The 21,337-nt window shown below is 44.5% G+C and overlaps 2 protein-coding genes and 1 long non-coding RNA gene across 3 annotated transcripts in view; 2 read left to right on the top strand and 1 right to left on the bottom strand.

Moving 5' to 3' along the window:
• The first annotated feature begins 145 nt into the window (after positions 1-145).
• On the top strand, positions 146-10,411 carry LOC135379046 (uncharacterized). The gene is made up of 7 exons (XM_064612301.1): positions 146-206; positions 7,234-7,307; positions 8,180-8,287; positions 8,472-8,718; positions 8,779-8,957; positions 9,054-9,684; positions 9,771-10,411. The coding sequence occupies exons 1-7, from the start codon at positions 146-148 to the stop codon at positions 10,409-10,411; spliced, it is 1,941 nt and encodes a 646-aa protein (XP_064468371.1).
• Positions 10,412-11,504: 1,093 nt separating this feature from the next.
• Positions 11,505-19,051, bottom strand: LOC135378479 (uncharacterized). Its single transcript, XR_010418408.1, has 3 exons — positions 18,905-19,051; positions 17,554-17,741; positions 11,505-12,365 (listed from the first exon to the last, which is right to left on the bottom strand). It is a non-coding gene; the product is annotated as an uncharacterized LOC135378479 (long non-coding RNA).
• Positions 19,052-19,537: 486 nt separating this feature from the next.
• The window catches only part of LOC135378474 (cytochrome P450 3A13-like), a 115,291-nt gene continuing 113,491 nt past the window's right edge, over positions 19,538-21,337 (top strand). The window contains exon 1 of the mRNA XM_064611531.1: positions 19,538-19,902. Coding sequence (XP_064467601.1) covers positions 19,847-19,902 — 56 coding nt within the window. The 5' untranslated portion in view covers positions 19,538-19,846. The remainder of the gene's footprint in view (positions 19,903-21,337) is intronic.

The following is a 21,337-nucleotide window of genomic DNA, read 5'->3' as shown; positions in this document are numbered from 1 at the left end:
AACCGTAGCCTCCGTACCCGTGGGCGTATCCGCCGTACCCGTGACCATAGCCACCGTGGCCGTATCCGCCATGGCCGTAGTGAGCTCTTTGGTTGTCCCAGATCTAACTGAGGGCGGAGCTGTAGCCTCCGTGATGTCCGTAGCCATGACCGTAGCCCCCGCGGTAGCCAGCGGTGGCCATTGTGACAACCAGAAGAGCGACGAGGGTGCACAGCTACCAAAGTAAGAGAAAAGCAGTTCTTTTACCAAATGTAGAATACCGAAATTCAGGTTCCAGTGTCACACAGAAAACTGAGTGACCATACTGGATATCTTCCCTGCGTGCTCCACACTCAGAATCCAAGTAGCCACTTGAGGGGCTATTTTTATTTCTTAGATATTTATTGTGAAGGCTGTCAGAGCAAAGTACTATGCGAATGGTGCTTGCACTCCACTTGAATTCAAGCAAGTGTCGCCGACCCCTCGTAACGACGCTGCAGCTATTCCACGACCATCAAAGTCTGCTACGTATTACTTTACGCATTGGTGTTGTTTAACAACAGTAATACCTATGGAATTATTGCTTCCGTTGTTGTTGTAGTCTTAGAAATGAACTTCACCGCGTAGCACGCTCATAGCCAACCATAATCTCGAATGATATCGTTGTACGCCCTGATTTGTTGAAATCGGGAGGCGTACGCCTTTTCTGTGACAATTATGAACAGCGTAAGTGTCACAAAAAGGCGTACGCCTCCCGTTCTCAACAAATCAGGGCAGATAACGATATCATTCCAGATGATGGTTGGCTAGGAGCGTGCTATGCGCTGAACTTCATTTTTAAGAGTGTATGGGAAGCAAATAGAGCGACGACCTCAGTGGGCTTAGTGGTTAACGTGCTAATTGGTAGGTTGCATCTTCGAACCACGCAAACGACGCCATTAGGCTGATGTTATGGTTGAACTATAGCTTGGACCTGATATCTTCCGCAGTTGATGTTAAACCTTGCTTTCCGAGCGTGCAGAGCGCAATAAAGAAGTTTCCACCGTCGGTGCATATGAAATATCGCTTCCGGGGCGCGTTCTTGACCAGACGTCGACGACCACGTGGCGTGTACAGAAAATGCCACAACCCACATGACCAAAGTTGTTAGCAGGTTAATGGCTGCCCCGAAGTCTCCTAAGACTACAACGAATAACGAGGAAATATGCTCGTCTCCAAACTAATTATCTCACTGAAGAAAATAACCGAGTCTGTTGTCGTCGTGGTTGCCGAGCGCAAGTATCCCATAGTGTCCAGCAAATGCTCACAGCAGCCTTCATGTTGGTACTTTAGCGTTCGTTGCCAGCAACGCGGAAACACTGTCTGCTTTCCAAACTTGCCCCCCTCCCCCCGGTTTTATAGTTGGCCGGTTCAGTAGGTGATGGCAAAAAAATAAACAGCAAAATGTACCCTTTGACGTACGTAATCGCCACCTTTCAACAAAATCTTCGTTCCACTTGAACAAGCGCGCGCATGTGCAAGTGCACCAGACGTCGTCAACGCGCCGCGCATAGCGTTAGACTACAATGCTCAAACAAACAAAGAAACATCGTGCAAGAATGTCCACTATTAGCGGCGGTCAACGTCTCGTTGTCGCTCTTCAAAGAAAACTGCGTCAAACTGCTGTTGTCGCGGAGTCGATATCGGATCGCTGTCCTTAGCAACCTTCACGAGGAACGTTGCGTTTAGGTGCTCGTTAACATTTTCGTGTTCCGGTTACGTGCTTTTCGATTACGCTCCTAGATTCCACGGATAAGTTCCAGGCGCAAGATCCGTGCGACGAAGACTCTTTACGGTGTTAATTGAAATAACAAAAACATTACTACCCGTATTCACCATAATCCATCGGTTTAGTGACGTCGGGTTTAAATCGATCACGTGATCTTTCCGCCTGTGAAGAACAGTCGAACGGTTCGGATGGAGGTTGACCACGACGCGTGCCCATTATTCACATTGTCACGAGATGGTTGAGGGGAGGGAGAAAGTAGCAGACGACAGGACTGCGAAGAGGAAGGCTTTCGTTTATTTTCTGTTTATGAGGTTGTTAACGGAACAAAAGTTCAGGCGGCGCTGGCGCTGCTGCAGGTGGTTGCGGATCAGGGTGTGGTTATCGGCAGTTAGGCCTAGCTCTGGTAATCGCCCTATTTGAAGGCTTGAAAAACACTAGAAGTGTTGATATTAATGGTGTATCGATTGGTCCGGTAAAGTACGTAATTGACCTTAATTGCCCCGTGTCTGACATATTTACAATAGGTCCCTCTGCAGCGGTATCTTCCCAAGGAAAATGTAGTTATTGGAAAGGTGGTTGTGCTGTACAACTCAGGAGATAGGAATGTACACGCGAACTACAGACCTATTTCCATCCTGCCCGTGTTCTCAAAAGTGCTCGAAAAGTTAATATATAGAAGATTGTCATCTTTTCTTACAAAGGGCATAACTGCATTGCAAATGAACATTGTGGTTTCAGGGCAGGTCGCTCTACGGAACATGCACTCCTTTATGCAAAAGAAAAGATCATTAATAATATTGAAAAGAAATTGCTTACACTAGCAATTTTCCTAGTTACTCGAAGGCTTTGGATCTTATACAGCATGATAAACTTCTATCAAAGTTACAGCGATATGGTGTGCGCGGTCGACCGCTGAAACTAATCACATCCTACCTCAGTGAGCGGTGCCAGAAAGTAGTGCTAGGAAGCGACGTATCTAAACCTCTGGACGTCACTGTCGGAGTGCCCCAGGGAAGTATCCTTGGGCCACTTCTTTTTAACTTATATATCAACGACCTAGTCACAATAAAAGCTGACGCTGATTTCGTTCTGTACGCAGATGACACCGCTGTACTAATCGCAGAGAAAGAATTAGAGCGTTTAATACAAAAAGGAAACACTGCACTCCAAAATATAAATCTTTGGGCACAAGAAAACTCTCTTCGTTTAAACCCTTCAAAAACAAAAGCAATTATATTTAGGGCAAAAAACAAAGTTGTTGGTACCGACATGGTTCTGAGAATGGGAGCGTCGGATGTTGAAATCGTAAACAAAACTAAATTCTTGGGAGTTTACTTTCAAGAACACTTATCATGGGACGCTCACATTAACTATGTCTGTGCCAAGCTTGCAAACGCCGCGGGAAGAATATATAGATTTAGATATGATTTGCCTTGTCACATAAAAGTAATGCTGTACAACACACTCTTCTTATCTCTGCTCAATTATTCCACCTAGTTTGGGTACGACAAGTTTATCAAACATTAACTCTGTACAGGTAATCCAAAATAAGTTCATTCGTTCTATTGCCAACCTTGATGGTTACCAATCCACCAGACCACTTTTTCAACGCTATGGCATAATGAGAGCAACTAACTTCTACAAATATAGGTGCCTATGTGCATACAGAACAATGATCATGCAGAATAATATAGAACTTCTGGATATGGCGCAACTACGCACATAGACTAAGAGCTATAGAACCAGGCTAGATGCTGTGTGGCACTGTCCGAGAAATCGAACCTCGTATGGTGAGCAAAGCATATCTTTCCGGCTGCCCCGATTATTGAATGAGCTCGGTCTCTTTGTCAATTCTCAACTCCCATCAAATGATCATCTTAAATCACAATTTTTTTAACATCATTGGTTACTGGTATGCGGTCATATTTAGTTCGAAAAACAGTGATACTACTTTATCTGGGTTATTGATTGCTTGAGTGATTTGATAACTTGTTAACTTGCTTTGGTTGTGAATATCGTGTATGTAATCTACCGCTTGAGTGCTAATCAGTGTATGTATTCTATTGCTTGAATGCTTTAATTTGTGTATGTTGAGTATACTGTATGATGTGCTCCGGCACTAGGTGCCAGAGGCCTTTGACAAGCTCTGATAGAGCTTTTTGTCTCTGGCTCCGCCACGTTTGTGGAAATAAATATATTATTATATTATTACATTCCACGGATAGGTTCCAGGCGCAAGATCCGTGCGAGAAAGACTCTTCACGGCGTTAATTGAGAAATTCACTGGCGAATGGGGAGGTAAAATGCGAGAGAAATGCGTTCGCATTAACCGCCTTTTCTGGCCCATACTTGACTTCCGGTTTAAACCCAACTTCCTGTTGTCCACGTCCAGTCTAAACCCGACTTCCGGTTGTACACATCCCATCTCTACTTGACTTCAGGTATGCATTTCCGGTCGAACTCGACTTCAGGTTATCCACTTCCGCTCTAAGCTGATTTCTAATTGTCCACCTCGGGTCAATGCCTGATTTCCGGCTTGACACTTTCAATTATTATATGTATGTCCATTTAATAAACCTTTAGTTAGCTTCAATTACTTCCAGTTTCCTTGTAATTACCCTTTATTCCCTGTAATTACCTTAGGTAACCACAGGTTACGGAGGTGATCCTGAATTCTGCTAATTAGCTATAATTACGTTTACTTGCCTAAATTACTCTCATTTCCCATTTAATTGACGTTAATTACCTTTAATTGCCTCCGGTATGACCTGCCGTCACCTTCGGTATTCTTTAATCTCATTTAATCTTTCTCTTAATTACATATATCTTACATTCATTACTTTTAAAGGGACTGTAAAGTGAAAAATAACCCCTATATTTTTGCCCACTATCGTGCACAACATCATTGTTTGATAACACACAGAAAGCATTACTTCTCAATTCGGCATATTTTTCACGCATAAATATTTTGAAGATTACAGGAACATGGACGGTGCTGCCAACGAACGGCGAAAAAGAGCAACTTGGGTTTCGGGTTCAGGGCTCCCAGGGATTGGACAACCTTTACCACGTGAGAGTTAATTTCGTAGAGAACAAAGCTGACGCACATTATCTTACAGCTAGACGCCATTTTAAAAATGACTCTCACTTCCATAATTTCTACATTAATGAAGTGTTAATAAAGCATTCAGTTACTTCGCCGCTACAAGCTACGATCCGCCGCGCCATCTGCAAGGCCGTCTGTGTTACAGTCCCTGTGACACCTGTCCCTATCGCCATCATGTTGGGCTTCGAGGCATCGCACAGCTCGAAACCCCAGATCAACGACAGGAAGAAAGTCCTCCTCAAGTGGGCAAAGAACTCCAAAATCAAATCAAGGGCGCTCCATGAGACGGCCTGCAGACCCCATCTCGAAACCGGAACCGGCCAAACACAGCGGACGGCCAACCCAAGCCAGAGCCATCAATGGCGCCTCCGCAAGACGAATCCCCCAGCATTGACTCAGATTGCTCGCTCCTCTTATGAGAGCTTGGAGACTCGCCTGTGACTCCTTTTTGTGGATGTCTGCCCTGTTGTAAAAGGGATTAGGCGAACCTGAACCTTAACCTTATCGCGTTTATTGTCTACGTCGTGGGTGGTCATGTTGGTCGCGCGAAGCAGAAAATGGAAGTGAATGACATGTCTGTGGCTGCTGTGTCACGTATTAGAGAGCTACATATGCCTGGTGTAGTTTTGGTGTTCTGGGATGCAAAAATCATCTTCGTTCATCTTCGACTTCGGGCGTTTTCTACCACAAGATTCCACAGGAAAGTGCGCGAAAACGAATATGGTTCGAAGCACTCGGCTATTAGATACAACAGTCGTGTCGTGTGTGCTGAGCTAATTTTGCTGCCGATGAGTGCGAAGATGACGTAGAAGGCAAATTGTGAAGACATCCGAAGCAAACTGCTGTTCACCAACCAGTGATTTTGCTTCACCGAGGTGACGAGTTCAACACAACGTCTTAGGTATGTACAGGTGTCACACATGTATAAATTATAATATAGCGATTCCATTTAACTTATGTTATCCTATTTGTCCCCTACTGAACATTGTCAACATCAACAAATTTAATTTTAGGGGCCTTCCAGTGTTGAAGTGGCGCTATAGACTGCTTCGTGTGTGTGTGATCCAGGCACTCAAGTTGACCTGACAGAAATAGCTGAAAGCATGTATGCAAAGTACATAGATAGAATCACTAAATCTGTTACCTGTTGCAGACTTCGTGACATTTTTGGCGTCTTTGGGCAGGTGCAGAACATTAGTATGACACCAACAGCAGGAGAAGAAACCGATGAGAACTACTAGCTTCCTTGAAGGGTAGAGGACTACTTCCTGTTGAGGTGCAGTTATGACTAGGGAACGTTAATTAATTTTCTAGAGATGCATCCTCTACACTTGAATGCCCACTGAAACATTGTATTCGAAGCCCCCGTACTGGAATTGTTCAAAGCGTGTCACAGCTGCAGTGAGCCACACAAGGCTACATCATATTTGTCCTAAATTTGCAGAGTTCCCCTATCTCGGACACAACGGTCATTTCTCTTTATTGCTCTCTCAATCCTACCTTCTCATAGATTAATGTGGTTCTCCATGCGTTGCATGGGCACTGCCTTTTTCTACTCATGCTTTAGGTTCCTTGTTGTGTTGAATAAATGTTCACTTCAGTTGAGAGTTTGCAGCCATCACGCTGTCTACTGTGTTCGCCCCTCATCTATATTGATGTGCTATAACGGTATAGCACATCAATAACCTACCAACAACAACCAAACAATCTTGCTTAGTCCTACTTTTGGATGGAAACTACACGATGTGGTAACATCCAGATATGTAAAATTTTAGTTGACGGGCATTTCCTGTTTTTGTACAACCTTCATTGTACATTTCTTTTGTCTCACGTAGCACACGTGAAGAAAAGTTATCATCTTCATCAAGATGACAGGTATCTATCTGCAGTTGGATCCATCTGTAACATTATTGTTCCTGTAATCTTCTCATCAACAGCGAATACAAAAGTGCACAAATGGTAAAATATAACTTGCTTGTTAAATTCAAAAGGGAAAGACAAAACTGTTTATACTTCTCTTGTTTATTTTGTTGCACGTTTTGCAACTCTATAAAGTACCTCAAAACATCAGAGGGCAGGAAGTCCTACTCTGTTTCCTAAATCCCTGGACAATAAAAAAAGAAAGATATAGTTTGAGTTCTGACAAAATGTTGCTTCTGCTCTTATAAGGGGTGTTCAAGTCAAACCGGGACTTTTTATTTTTCGCAAAAGTAAAATGAACTTACATGCGAGAAATTAGTTTTATATTTCAACGTAATCTCCAGCTTCACTAATGCACTTCTCCCAGCGTTTCACGAGGGCTTGGGTGCCAGCAGCGTAGAAATCGTTACCGGCGCGTAGCAGCCATGATCGGATCGCATTCTTGACCTCGTCGTCGCAGCTGAAGTGGCGGCCCCCAAGGAACGCCTTCAGTGGCCCGAAGAGCTGGAAATCGCTGAGGGCGAGGTCCGGACTGTAAGGTGCGTGTCGCGTGATGCGCGGGCATGCGGACGTGCATTGTCCTGTAGGAGCTGGACTCCTTTGGTGATGAGGTCCGGCCGCTTTTGCTTCAGCGCCTTATGCACATCCCTGAGAACCTGGCAGTAATATGCACTATTGATGGTGGTGCCACTGGGCAGAAAATCAACATGAACAACGTCAGCCTTCTCCCAGAAAATCGTGGCCGTGACCTCACCCGCAGACGGGGTGCTTCGGAACTTCTTGGGAGCCGGCGAGCCCCGATGCTTCCACTGTTTTGATGCGCGTTTAGACTCAGGAGTGAAATGGTGCACCCACGTTTCATCGCACGTGATTATCCGACCACGGAACGGCTGGCCTTCGGTGTCGAAACGGTACCTTAGCTTTTGGGAGATTTCCAGTCTTCTCTGCCGGTCAAACACGGAGAGCTGCCTCGCGCCCCAACGGGCACTAACTTTCCGAAACTGGAGGTGTTCATGAATGATAGTGTTCAACGTTCCCAGGGTTGGGCAGTAATAGTAATACTTTCTATTATAATACTATTACTGTAATACTTTGAGTATCTGTATTATGTATTATAATAATGATTCTATAAATGTATTTGTGTCTGTATTATAATACACAAAATTGAGGTATTACATGTATTATATTACTGGCGAAGTTGTAATACTTTTTCGTGGAGCTTTTTGCAACAAGAGCGCCACACGTGCGGCTGGTCGGTAATCTTCCTTCCAAGAAGTCCATCTCCCATTGGTGACAAACAAAAGCGCCTGGTATGCGGCCACGCTGACCCCTATACATAACTGTACGGGGTTCTCAACAAGGACAGCCGCACAATTTTGGACGGCCGTTTTTTTTTTGTGGTTCAGGCCGAACCACATGAAGACTGTACCACACTGAAGGCAAAATGTGTATTCTGTTCGAAAGTGATCAGCGCATGGAAGCAGTCTACCTCAAACTTGAAAGTTCATCTAAAGGTGAGTCTCTATCGTCTTTATTTATGTTGTGTGAAAAAGGGAGGACATAACCAACATCACCCTAATAATGATGACGCGTCATTCTGCTGCAGCTTAAACTGACGTGCGTGTGATCGGGATCTGTAGAACATTCTTGCAGGACATCCGTTCTTTATTTTATTTATTTATTTTTTTAACATTTCAGAGGGTTCATCCTTCTGCACACCTTGAGTACGAAGAAAGCATGAAGGAGATGCCTTCACTACGAAAACGGGCTCACAATGAATCCAGCGAGGCCACCGTGCATAAGCAGATGCGCTTGACGGAATGTACGCGGATGACATCCCAAATATCAACAGAGAAGTTTGACAAGCTGCTCCTCAACCTTGTCGTGAAAGGCCTGCATCCACTAAGCTTCGTCGAACAAGAGGAGTTTTGTGCATTTGTGGAAGGTACAATGGCGTATGCTTGTTTTAGCCGGTGGACTTACAATATTTCGTTTCTTAATGCAGGCATTTGCCCGCAACTTTTCGTTATGTCCCGGAGAACCCTGGGCAGGCGCATCGATGCCGCTCACGGTGAAATGTTCCGTCAGACAAGAGATAGTATGGAAAGCCAGGAATACATATGTCTTACTGCTGATATCTGGTCGACGTCGACAAAGAGTTATATGGGCGTCACAGCGCATTGGGTAAGTTTCCCGCTGGCGCTCCCTTTTTTTGTACTTAATACACTTGCTTGTTGACATCGACGCGAGCATACAATGATATGATCCATTGCTCTGCAGATTGCCTGTGACATCTTGGAACGCAGATCGGCAGCGCTGGCATGCAGGAGGTTTGCTGGTAAGCACTCCTATGACCGCGTCACTGAAATTTTGAGCGACATTTGTTTTGACTTCAAGCTCTCGGTGGACAAAATAGTGGGGACAGTTACCGATAACGGCTCCAACTTTGTGAAAGCATTTAAGGAGTGCGGAGCGCAAGACGACAGAGATGACGGGTGCGACGCAGACTGCGAATTTCTCCCCATCGGCTACTCTGGTTCCGTCCTTTCTAAGCATATTCGATGCGCATGCCACACGCTGAGCCTGATTGGAACAACCGATGCGAAACGCGGCATATCTCAAAACGCGTCATGTGAACGGTGTCACACAGCAATCATCTCTAAATGCTCAAAATACTGGAATGCCTCCAAGCGTCCAAAATCAGCAGAAATTGTGCAAGCCATCTTGGGGCAGCAGCTCATCACTCCCTGCGTAACGAGGTGGAACTCCTTTTTCGACGCCATGAAGCGCATCTTGCATCACAAGGCGAAACTGCCGGCTCTGTCGGACGCACTGGAGCTGCCCCAACTTAACGACATTGAATTGGCATTCTTGGAAGACTACTGCAAGGTTCTGGAACCAATATCTGTCGGTAAGTCCTGAATATGCCATCGATGTCCAGGGAGCCTAACTGTGAAACTCTTTCGTGTGGTACATCTTTATTCTCTTAACATGCAGCGTTAGATCGCCTGCAAGGCAGCAAGTCTAGCTTTTATGGAGAGCTCCTTCCCACCCTGTTGGCCGTGAGAACCAAACTGAAAGCTGCCAGCGACAGTATAAGGGACAAGACCCTCTTCAGCATTGCCAGTGCTGTAGCGGATGGCTTGGAGCGACGGTTTGAGGACATTCTCGCGTTCAACGACGAGCACGCACTCATCGCAACAGCTTCACATCCATATTTCAAAGCGCGATGGCTACCCCCCGGTGCACCCTGCGACCTGGAAAATTTGCTTCTAAAAGCCATTGAAGACACTGGGACAGTTGCTGCCGATTCCCAGTTGGCAGCGTACGTCGGCGCTGACGACTTCTTCGATTTCACGCCTTCTCCTGGGGAAACTTCAACAGCTGCATCGTCGATGTGCCAGGCAAAATTGGAAGTACTCAAGTATTTGGACGACAAACGGGTCAACCTATCCATGCTCCATGACTATCCTTCCGTAAAACGTGTCTTCCTGCGGTACAACACTAACTTGTGTTCATCGGCCCCCGTTGAAAGACTCTTCCCCTTCGCCAGCCTCCTTTTGCGACCCAACCGACGCTCACTAGAGGATAGTCTCTTTGAACAAATGCTACTGTTAAAGTGTAACAGCCTGAAATAAATCACAGCTGGTCGAATTCTCGGCCTTTTCTGTTCCGATCGCCCATGTAATAGTGTTGTGTATTAATTGTATTACTAGTATTACTCAAGTAATACATAGATGCATTTGTATTATGTATTATAATACATTTGCGCAAGAGTATTATGTATTTGTATTATAATACCCATTTCCGTCACGTATTATGTATTTGTATTATAATACAAAATATCAGTATTACTGCCCAGCCCTGAACGTTCCCACAGAAGGGTCCGTCTTTCGAGCCAGTTCGAGACATGTTATCCGTCGGTCCTTGAGGATCAGGCGCTGCACAAGTTGAATGTTCTCAGGAACTCTGACACTGGGCTCTGAGCAGCCCCGGCCGGGATCGTCCTGCACTGATGTACGGCCGTCTCGGAACCGTTTGCACCACTCAAACGCTTTGCTGCGGCTAAGTGTATCGTGGCCATACTGCGCCTCATTTCTTTTGTAGATTTCAGATGACTTTACGCCTTCATTCTGGAGAAACTTTATGACAATTCACTGTTCGATGTGCGCGCTCACCTCGTTGTCGGCCATCTTGTGCAGCACGTGTCTTCTGTTTTGCATAAACTTTGGACCACCACGTGGTGAATGCGGAGGCCTGTCGTGTGTGAAAGTGACGAAAAAGAAGTAGCCGGAGTCATTTGTACATTCAGGAGACAGAAAGTCCCGGTTTGACTTGAACACCCCTCGTATTATATTTCAATTAAAGGTTACGATCCGTTGGTCGTGTATACTGAAGCCAGTTTGCAGGGCTGTCAAAGTACTTTACGAAAGTACATCTCAATTACAGTAACAGAGAACTTACGCAATAAATTATTTAGCCATTTTGGAGTACTATTGCCCACACCAATGCTGCATGGTTAACTTTGAACCCATATCAAGGGTTGCTAATACATGAGGTCAGCCCTCAAGTCCTTCTTTACAAATGTTAGTTGGTGACATGATAATGAATCAGTTATAAGTACTGTTTTTAGCAAAATAGAGTTAATTAAGTGTTAAATCCCAAATTCGGTTCAAATATTAATTGGAAACCTGGTCAATAAGAAGTATATTAAAAGTTATGAACACAGTTCAGCTGAATGACACTGATGAAAATTGTCTGATTTACTCCTCATATATACAAGACATGAGTATAACCTACAAATACAAATATGCCCCCAGGCTACTGAACCCTCCAGGAACAAACTAATAATTATAATTTGACTGCAAAGAAAAAGAAATGAGAAAAACTTGCAGCAAGCAAGAAATGAAAATTTGCAGACATCAATATATACATTTCTACAAGTCTGCACACTGATGGGAAAAGCATCCCTAATAGCATGCACGACGCAGGCAGGAAGAATACTTTCTATTGTACTTTCTCAGAGCACCCCATATCCTCCTTGTGAATAGCCGACAGGTGATATAACGCAATTTCCTGCAGAAATAAGGGGAAATAAGAAATATGCTCCTTCATCTGCAGTGTCTTCTGGGAAGTCAAGTGCAAAGCATTCGATTACAGGTAATCAAGAAATTGGTGCAATCTCATGGGTACAGAAATAAAGAAAGCAGAGTTCTCATTGTTCCATGAGAAAATCCTGCATGCATTGTTCTATTGTCAGTTACACAATTGGCTACCTCCACCGCAAATCCAACACTCCGGTACACTTGATGTCTCGAATGAACAGGAAAAAAATATATGTTGAAGCCATCAGTGAGTTAGGAGAAATAAACGCTTTCGGAATTCTCTGCGCTGCGCGGGGTTCGGGAAATAGCAGAGGAGGAAAAAAACTGCCTCCCACAAGACGATGTCGTCGCGCACGGGTTTGAGCGTTCCCTGCCAGGCTATTTCTTGTCGCATTGTAGTCATTTCTTGATCTGGCTTTAGACCACTTAGGGCACAATAGGCTCCTTCGTTGGCAGTGCTGTGTCGGTTTGTCGGTTTTTGTTTTATCTGGAAAAAAATATCAAAGTTGACTCAAAGTGCCGAAAAGTACCATATTCACAGCAGCTTTGCGGACAATATACAAAACGGATAAGATTCACCTTCATGCCGTTTAATTTGTCATTCATGGGGCTATCGAATTATACATAATTTGTTAATCTACTCTATAACGAACGTAAGTGATACCTCTTTAAGTAGCACCATACCTCCGAACAATGACGAATTTCGGAAGCCTGTATCTGAAAAATCTGACCAAAAACTTCATCGAAATTTTTTATGTCGTAGTTAGTCCCGTAGACTATACACAGAAGAAAAATCAGAATTCGGACTTGATCGGTAGGCGAACTGGGAATTTTTTGCCGGCCCTATACGCGGAGCGAATTCAAGTGGTGGCACCGTGTCCCGCGTCTTGCAAAATCGAAATTCCAAAGAGACTTTCACCTTCTGTCTTCACATGAAAAGAAATTGTTATCGTTTGAAGCCGTTCTGGGCGTTTATGTTCATAACAGTGTTGTAATCGCTGAATGTAGATAACACATGCATTGCAAGTGCTGGGAGCCCGTGAAGAACAGAGTGCCTTTACATCTTTGTATGACGTATATCTGTTCAGGCTGATTTCAGGGTGATCTCTTCATGCACCAAATGCTCATAACCTCCAAACGCTCATATGCACCGAAAAAAAGTTGGTGGAAATGAGCAGGAGGGGAGAACCTGCTCACCAAACGTCCAGAACATCCGAATGCTCATATGCACCGAAAGGCGGGCGAGACAAAGGCCGGCTCTTCCTCTCCCGCATTTGGAACAAGGTCATAGGGTGAGAAAAATGGAATGAATGGCGATTACCAGGGCCGCTTAATGTGCCAATTTGAAGTTTATGTAACAGCTTGGTCCTGCTTGTATGTAGCCAGAACGAATAGAGCCTTCTCGTTTATGGATTTCAATTTGAGCTTTATTTTCATAGACATGGAGGGAGCCTAGGACAAAAGACTTGATTCTAGCTCGAAAGGCACTCGGCTCCCAGGGCTGTAGCAACAAAAAGCGTGGTCCCCTCCGAACATTTGTCCGGGTTCACTTACAGTACAGAAGCTGGAATACGGTATTTATATAGGAGCCTTTATATAGGGTTTATTATGCATACATAGGCCTGCAGTGAACATGTGCGCAAAACCCTTCTTTCGAGCCTTGTTGGCGCAAGTTGGCTAATCAATGCGTCATAGTCCAGAGACATGATAATCATGTTTTCGGTTGACTACGAACTCAGAAAGCCTGACATCTCTTATGGTTAATTGAGCGCAGGATATTCTTGATCGGTCAGTTTCATTGTGCTGAGACTTCTTTCAGCATCAGCGACAGTAGCTGGTGTGGTCAGAAAATAGAATGCTGACGCAAATGCAAGGATTCAGATATATCTCTTGGAGGCTTTCTTGTATGTGTACGTTAAAAATTGTTTGGCGTCTCTTTGTTTGGCGTCCTCTCTTTTTCTCAATGACACAAAAGGATATTCCATTATAAGTTCGCTGGCATCGATGTCTACCATTTTTACTTCAAAATTTTTGCTGCGATTCTCCAGTTCAAGTTCCCATTTACACTGCCCCAAGTTGTTAGCGTTTTATTGAAATCCAAAGAACTTGTAGAGGACGATGGTATTCATCTACATGAGCCCCGACCGGCGATGATGGTATGCCACAAACTTTTACCACTCCACGAGTTGGTGGACAAAACAGAAGATATGGCCTGATCAGTGAGAATAAGAAAGAACTGAGATTTGAATTTTCGTTCTGCAGAAAGACGACTCTTCCTTTTTATTTATTTATTTATTTATTTATTTTTCACCTTTAGGAGCAGGTAGCAGACATTGCAGAACTGCTTCATGACCTTGTCGCGTTGTCTGTACTCCGCAAAATAAAGGGAGGAACAGAAAGAACAGACACAATTTGTACAATACATGCGGTGCATCAAATGGAACCGCTTTTATGTTCCTCATTAAATGGCGTGCAGCATTTATTGTTCATTAAGATTAATGTTAATTTAAAAAAACATGTCTTCCAATTTCGAACAAATGAGGAGTGCGAATGATAGCACTTGATTGGCTATGATTTGGTTTATCAGATGTCCACAACGACGCTCCTGTATTTTTGGGCGCACGGAACCGCGCGGGACCATTTATTCCGCCATGCAACCAGGGACCAATTTTTCCGGGACGAACTTTTCCGGGACTATTTTTTTACGAAACTCCCTCCAACATGCTCTACACATTGTCGCTTCTGTAGTTATTCTACCTTCGGTCTGGAAGATGACTGGCTGGTTCTTTGGATGATTAGTTTTCAACTCATTTCTGTTTGCCCACCGTTTTAGGCATTCAAGAACAACATTACTTCCTCTTATAAGTGGAACTCGGAAATTTACGTGCCAAAACCATGAAAATAGACAGATATTTAGACCCAAAAAAAATACCTAAACAGGCAAGAACATGCAAAAACAGACACGTTGTAGCACATGCCAAAACTACTTCTAATGTACGCTTCACGACGCAGACTTTATACTGTGGAACTGTCGAATGCTACAGAACTATTCGATGACGCCAGTGCCTGACTGCGACGCTGTGCAGCGTCAATCCTCCTTCCTCCGCCGCTAGTTCAAGCTCACTGGGTTTTATCGTTGAACCTCTAACATATATTCAGTTTAATGTTATTTCTTCAGTTTATTTTTACTACTCGTTTTCCCTTGTGTTTACTCGTTTATGTAGCTTAAGGCGCTATGGAGTAGACGGCGTTCCATGTTGATATCCGTTCATCGGCCACATTTTCTCTTACACGTTTTGTCAACCACACTCTACCTCAGGTAGGCGAATTTAATTCACTGTGGTGACGATGAAAGGTCTCGCCGTTGTTGGCCTCACAGAGGTGGGCAACGTCACGACTGACGGCCTGGGGGAATGTGCATCCTGGTCGACTTCTATAGGAACTGTGCCCACATATGATTTGGTCGAAGGACATTTCATCGAAGATCGAAACGGCAACGGTCGTTTGATCGATTTTTTATTGGTTCACTTGGAGTGTTGAACGCCGGAGTTCTAAATGCCGTTGGCCTAAGCAACATTTAACTGCGTGTAACCCGTTTGCTCGTAAACACATTCGTCATGCTAACCCACTTTATCAAACAATAATTGATTTCAAGTATTAAACATTCTTGGCAAATAAATAAAAATAAATTAATGACATTTTTCGATTATTTATTCGTGTTGAATGTGGATAAATTTTAACAATGTATTATTGTTTCTGACAATCAACTGACCATTGTATAGGAGAAAGAACAGTTTTAGTTTATTTACTTTTCGCCTATGTGCAGGTCAATCTAAATTTAGTTCTTGCAACAGACATGTAACCGAAGAAGTCTTTCGAAACCTAGACAAGATAAGCAGGGCAGCAGATCTTTGTACTTTCTCTATTTTTTCGGATAGCGTGCATGTGTAGTGACCCCGATTGCAGATGCATACACTAAACGAGGTTGAACTAAGGTTTTATATGCTGTTAATTTAATATCTTTCGTTGTGCCATGGCGAAATTTCCTTCTTAGCATCCACAGACTTCGGGCGGCTTTCGCGCACGTATGGCTATCCCGTTTCAGACCGTTCCCTTTAAATATGTCACCAGCAATGAGAAGGGTGCTCAGAAGAAACACAGGAAGACTTTCCAGACGAATGTCGGCACAGTTCCCCCTGAAGTCGGCCCAGGACGCATACTAATCCCCCTGTCCCCCACTCCTTCCTGCTGTCCTCTCTCCGTCTGTCCACATCTGTACGCCGCTCATAGCCACAGTTGCTTCGCGGCGCTAACACGCAATAAAAAAAAGTCCGACTGGTTCGTAAATTACAAACGTCTGCAAGTAACCAGCGGTCTCCCTGCAAAAAAAAAACAAAAACAAAAAAAGAAAAGAAATAATAATAATACAAATAAAAAAAGCAGAGTACCCTGATTGCCAGCTCCGTATGCTCGAGTCAAAAGTTACAGAAAAGGAGGTGCGAATGACACAGTACATGCAGTTTTGAACTCCCTTCAAACAAACGGCTTTCGATCAAACGTCATTTGACCAAACGGCGTTCGACCAAATGGGCAGACACTACGGCGTTCAAACACCCATTGACTCACGATAGATAGAAATAAACTTCCATAAAAATTCGTTCTGACTACATACAAGCAGGACCAAGCTTTTAAGAAACTTGAAACTGACACATTAAGCGGCCTTGGTAGTCGCCATTCATTCCACCTTTCTCACCCTATGACCTTGATCCAAATGCGGGTGAGGAAGACCCGGCCTTTGTGGTCTCCCGCCTTTCGGTGCATATGAGCATTCGGATGTTCTGGACGTTTGGTGCTTATGAACAGCTTCTCCCCTCCTGCTCATTTTCACCAAACGCTCAAAACCACCAACTTTTTTTCGGTGCATATGAGCGTTTGGAGGTTATGAGCATTTGGTGCTTATGAGCTACTACCGTGACTTCCAGCATTCTTTAAACATTTCCTTTCCTAGGGCCCCATGACTTCGGGCGGCGGAAATCGCACTGAGGAAAGTGTCGTTGTGTAGTGTCTTACCCACACACTCAAGGATAATTCATGGTGCCTTTTGTGAACAGTGCCGAAACAGCCCGACCAACGCCGCTGTCCAATACGTTTCTCGGTTCGACATGCTGCGACCATGGGAAAAGTCCTAATCGGCTTAACTCCCGGAAGACACCTTGCGCGAAGTTTCGCATCATCCTCGACTGCAGAAGTGCAAGGGGTACCCTTACACAGAGTGTGTGACGACATCTGCATTACTGTAGCTACTGTGTCGTCCTGGCATCACACCTACCTCAATGGCCTCTTCGTTGTACAGCGCTGGCCGTGTGTATTGCGCTGACTACCGCCTCATATACAAGAAAAAAGTGCTCGGGACAAGGGACTTTCGCTTTGCTTCGGAGATCAGCGTAGCTGCCATAAAGAATGTGGTTCCAGCGGATCAAGCCGAAGGCGTAACAGAAATGGCCCAGCTGTGCCGAAGCTGCTTCAAGCGCTTCACAGTAAAGGTGGCTGAATCACAGCACGCAGCAATGTCGCCCACATTTGAATGACGCTCACAGGTTGAGCCGTTTGTGCACCAGCCCGACGTGGTCGAAGAAAGAAAAGAAAATGAGTATATATCATCTGAAGCCACTCACGTCACACCGCTTAAGCCATGAAGAAAGTCGGTGGAGGCATATGAACAGCGGAAACACTCCGAAATACGTGAAGAAATGGGCAGAAAGACAGGCCGCAAACTGGAGTCCGCTCTCGGTGTTGCCTATCCAGGAACATCCAGGAGTAACTGCCAGGATTGCAGCGAGTTAGCATGCGACGTGAGAAGAGCCTATATCAAGAAAATCTGACATGAACCTGCCATCAAAAGTAACATTAAGGAACAACAAAACAATTAATGAAGGATAAGTGATGATGACATGGGTTGTTTTCCCGTGGTAGCCACATTACCCTACTCCAGTTCACAGAGGTTAATATGAGAGGATGTATTATGATGAACGCGAAGCGACGACAGGTCGGAGTTCCGTTTAGAGCTCTTCGAGGAGTCCAGCGGCTTCAATGAAAGAAAAAAAAGAAAGGCGGGGGGCGAAGAGTCCGGCAGTCCTACAACAGCCTAAAGCAGTTCATGCAAACTTGTACACGTTACAAAAAAAAAAGTCATTGATTACCGTTACCCTGTACGAAAAAGTAATTTTTTACCGTTACAAATTATTCGCCGGAAAAAGTAATGAGGTAACGGCTAGAAAAGTATCGCGTTACTTTGCCAATTGCTTGCGATATCTGAGGGAAAAAGTACGAACAGAAATCTCCGAACTCCGTCGTGCATAACCGAGTCATAACTGAGTCAAAGCTAAAAGCTGACAGAAATTTTGCTTGAGGGAGGAACAGCAGGCATTTGAACAGTTCTTTTTTTCTGATATTTCTCTCCACCGCTCTGAACACGTCAGATAGCTAGGCGGCGGCCACGATTGTAAAAAATGGCGTTGAGATTCTCTTGAAATATTTTTGAACTGCCTTAACGGAATTGTTTCATTTTTCTATTGAAGGATTAACTGTTTATTGCCAAAGCTGTTGACGGCCTATTGACAGCTCTTGAAAAGGCGGCCACTGCGTAGCTTCTCATATTCTGTTGAGCCCCTGTTGTGTGTGAATGCGCTGCATTTCTATTTGCATTTCTATTTACCTCAAGTTGATATACAATATATGCTGCTGTTGATGTGTTTTTGTTGACTTCCTGAAGACAAATTACTTCAAATGCTAACAGGGTTACCAAACACATAAAAAACGAAATAATGCAAAATGTGTACATATTATTTACAATACGGCTATACAAAAATCCTACGAATAACGTGTACAAACACCTGCCGAATATACATTGCTGATCTGAGGCAATATACTGTGTTACCTTAGATTGTACAATAAATATGCAAAGCGAACTGGGGTGAATCATCGCAAAGTCTGGATTGAAGAGGTCACACTTGTACATTAACTCACCTTAGTTCCTGGGCCAGGAGACATGCCAGGCGCTTTTTAATGCACGCGACACTTGCCTGGGGAAACTTGGTGCAGCTGTAAGCCGGAAAAAAGGTGAAACATCATTTTTCAGAGCTTATAAAATTTATCGAAATATCGTTGACAGCCGCGTCTGTAAGTTTATTTCCTTGTTTAACGTCTACAGTTTGCGTCGGATTTGTCGGAGTGTCCCTTGAAAAATAGCGCTTATTTTGTATGAGCAGTATAAAACAGGATTTGTTCAGTGGAGTTAAAAATGCTAAGTTTCTTTCTTTGTTTCTGAAAGGCGTACTCTACACAAAGGGCGATTTCAAACGGTACATTCTATAAAAAAACACAATTTGACGGGATGTACTCTGTTTTAAAACACTATTTCTAATGGGTGTATGGCGAACTCCTCTTCCCACATTGTTATCACACCTCGCAGGTAAGTGCACTGATTAAAAAACTTATTGAAAGCACCGCTTTTATACGTTAAGAAGTGGAAAAACAAATACAATCTTCTTTGACCATGCGTACACGGGAATACACCCTGTTCGCTGTTGCACAATACACGTGAAACTCTTATACGTGGTGGCATGGGCGTGGCGTCTGGGAGAGCTCGCTAATCAACGGTCTGCTCTCGAGCGATGGAAGCATCTCAACTATGCAGTCATCGCGCAATATCGTGGGTCAACCTTGGACCAATTTTACTCGAACGGTCTAGATATTTTCCGTAGAAAGACATCCGTGTACTTATCATCGACGTTCCCTAGGTTCGTATTCCTTTATCGCATGAGCTTGTAACAAACGGAGAGGCACGAGAAGCAATAATAGCAGCTGCGACGGTGCGGACGCCTCAGGCGAAGACGCGAAGGAAGCATTAGTGGTTGTGTTTCTGTTTTACGGAGGAAGTGCGATTGTCGGCTCCGCTCAAGGTTTGATATGGAGTGTGTGTGGTGGGTTTGCGCCCTGGTGGGTTTCTGCACTCTCATCTACGTGTAAGTACTGCCAGTGCTTTTTTGTTTAAGTTGTTCTTCATTCTGTTCAGTGGCGTAGTCAGAAAAATATTTCGGGAGGCGTTCTATGGGGCCCTTAAATGAGGGAAGATGATTCCTCCTCGTTTGCCTTTCACAAATTCGCTACCAAGGGTATGATTTGGGGGGAGGGGGTTGAACACGCGGAACTCCTCCCAGGTTACGTAACTGATTCGGTTACATACTCGGCTCTGTTGAGTTTTATTTTTCTATGAAATGAGCCGCATTATTGGCAGCCAATTGGCCGAGTTGGAGGACCTCGCATGAATCGGTGCGAAGGATCCTCCGTCAATCAACTTTGGGGACTCATAGACCCGTTCATTTATGGGCGAAACGTTTATTTCCAATGAGCTCAAGAGGAACATTTTCAGCAGAATGGGGCCGCTCATGACTGTTGTTCTTTTAAACGGAGACGCTGTCGTGTTGAGTACAGTACTTAATAGGAAAGAAACTTGGAGCGTGTTAAATGACAAGGATGTAGGCATTTTTCGACCAATGTCTTTAAAAGAGCTCGGCAGCGTCGTCCTCCAGTCATAGAATTTGCGCTCTCAGGCTTGTGTTTCAGTTTTGGAACCAATCAACTGTTCTTACACAGCAATCTCTTGAATGCATATCAGTAAATCCAATGCACAGCACCGACGGAGCATCAATAGCTCTGTACTCTGATTGTGTCATATATTAAACAAAAAGTTAATTGTCAAGTGTCCAGCAGCGAAGAAATATAGAAGAAGCACTTCATGTATAGGGGGGGGGGGGGGGGAGAGGGAACAGCAATCTGTTTATTTGAGGCAAACTATTTTGTGGGAGCAAAGTTTGCCCCAGCACGAGTATAGGTCAAGTGCCAGCTCGCGGCTGTGTCGTACAGTCTTGCGTACCCAATTGAATGCCATCAGGCCCCGGCTTGACCAAAGCTAGTGCTCTTTGCGCATGCATTCCATCCTGTGCGCTTGTTGAGCGGGGGAACGAAGAATAATCCTTCACATTTCGCTTTCGCTGACCTTGACGCGTCGTGGACAATGGACCGGTAGGGGCGAAATCGGAACAGTTTGGAGGCCACCCATTTCATCCGTATTAGTAAACTCCCACAGTTCAAAGCGACGCTAAGCACTCTGAGATTTTCTGAACTCGTCTAGTTGCCACACAGCAGAGCTGTTCCGAAGGGGGAGGGGCGAGCCGCCCGGTGCGCCTTCCCTAGGGGGGCTCCGGACGGCAAGTCTGAACAGCCCTGTGGGCAATAAAGCGACAGCTAGCATGATTGTCACCCGCATCAAAAAAGAAAAAAAGGAAGGTGTGTACGTGTCTTGGTGCGGTAAATAAAATGATAAAACTTACGTTTGTGTTTGCGACCTTTACATTTTGCAATTGCGCATCATGATAAATTGCCAGTTGTGTGTAAATA

Source organism: Ornithodoros turicata, chromosome 1 (genome assembly GCF_037126465.1).
Source record: "Ornithodoros turicata isolate Travis chromosome 1, ASM3712646v1, whole genome shotgun sequence".
Classification (NCBI taxonomy): Eukaryota; Metazoa; Arthropoda; class Arachnida; order Ixodida; family Argasidae; genus Ornithodoros; species Ornithodoros turicata.
This window is presented reverse-complemented; position numbering and strand designations above follow the sequence as displayed.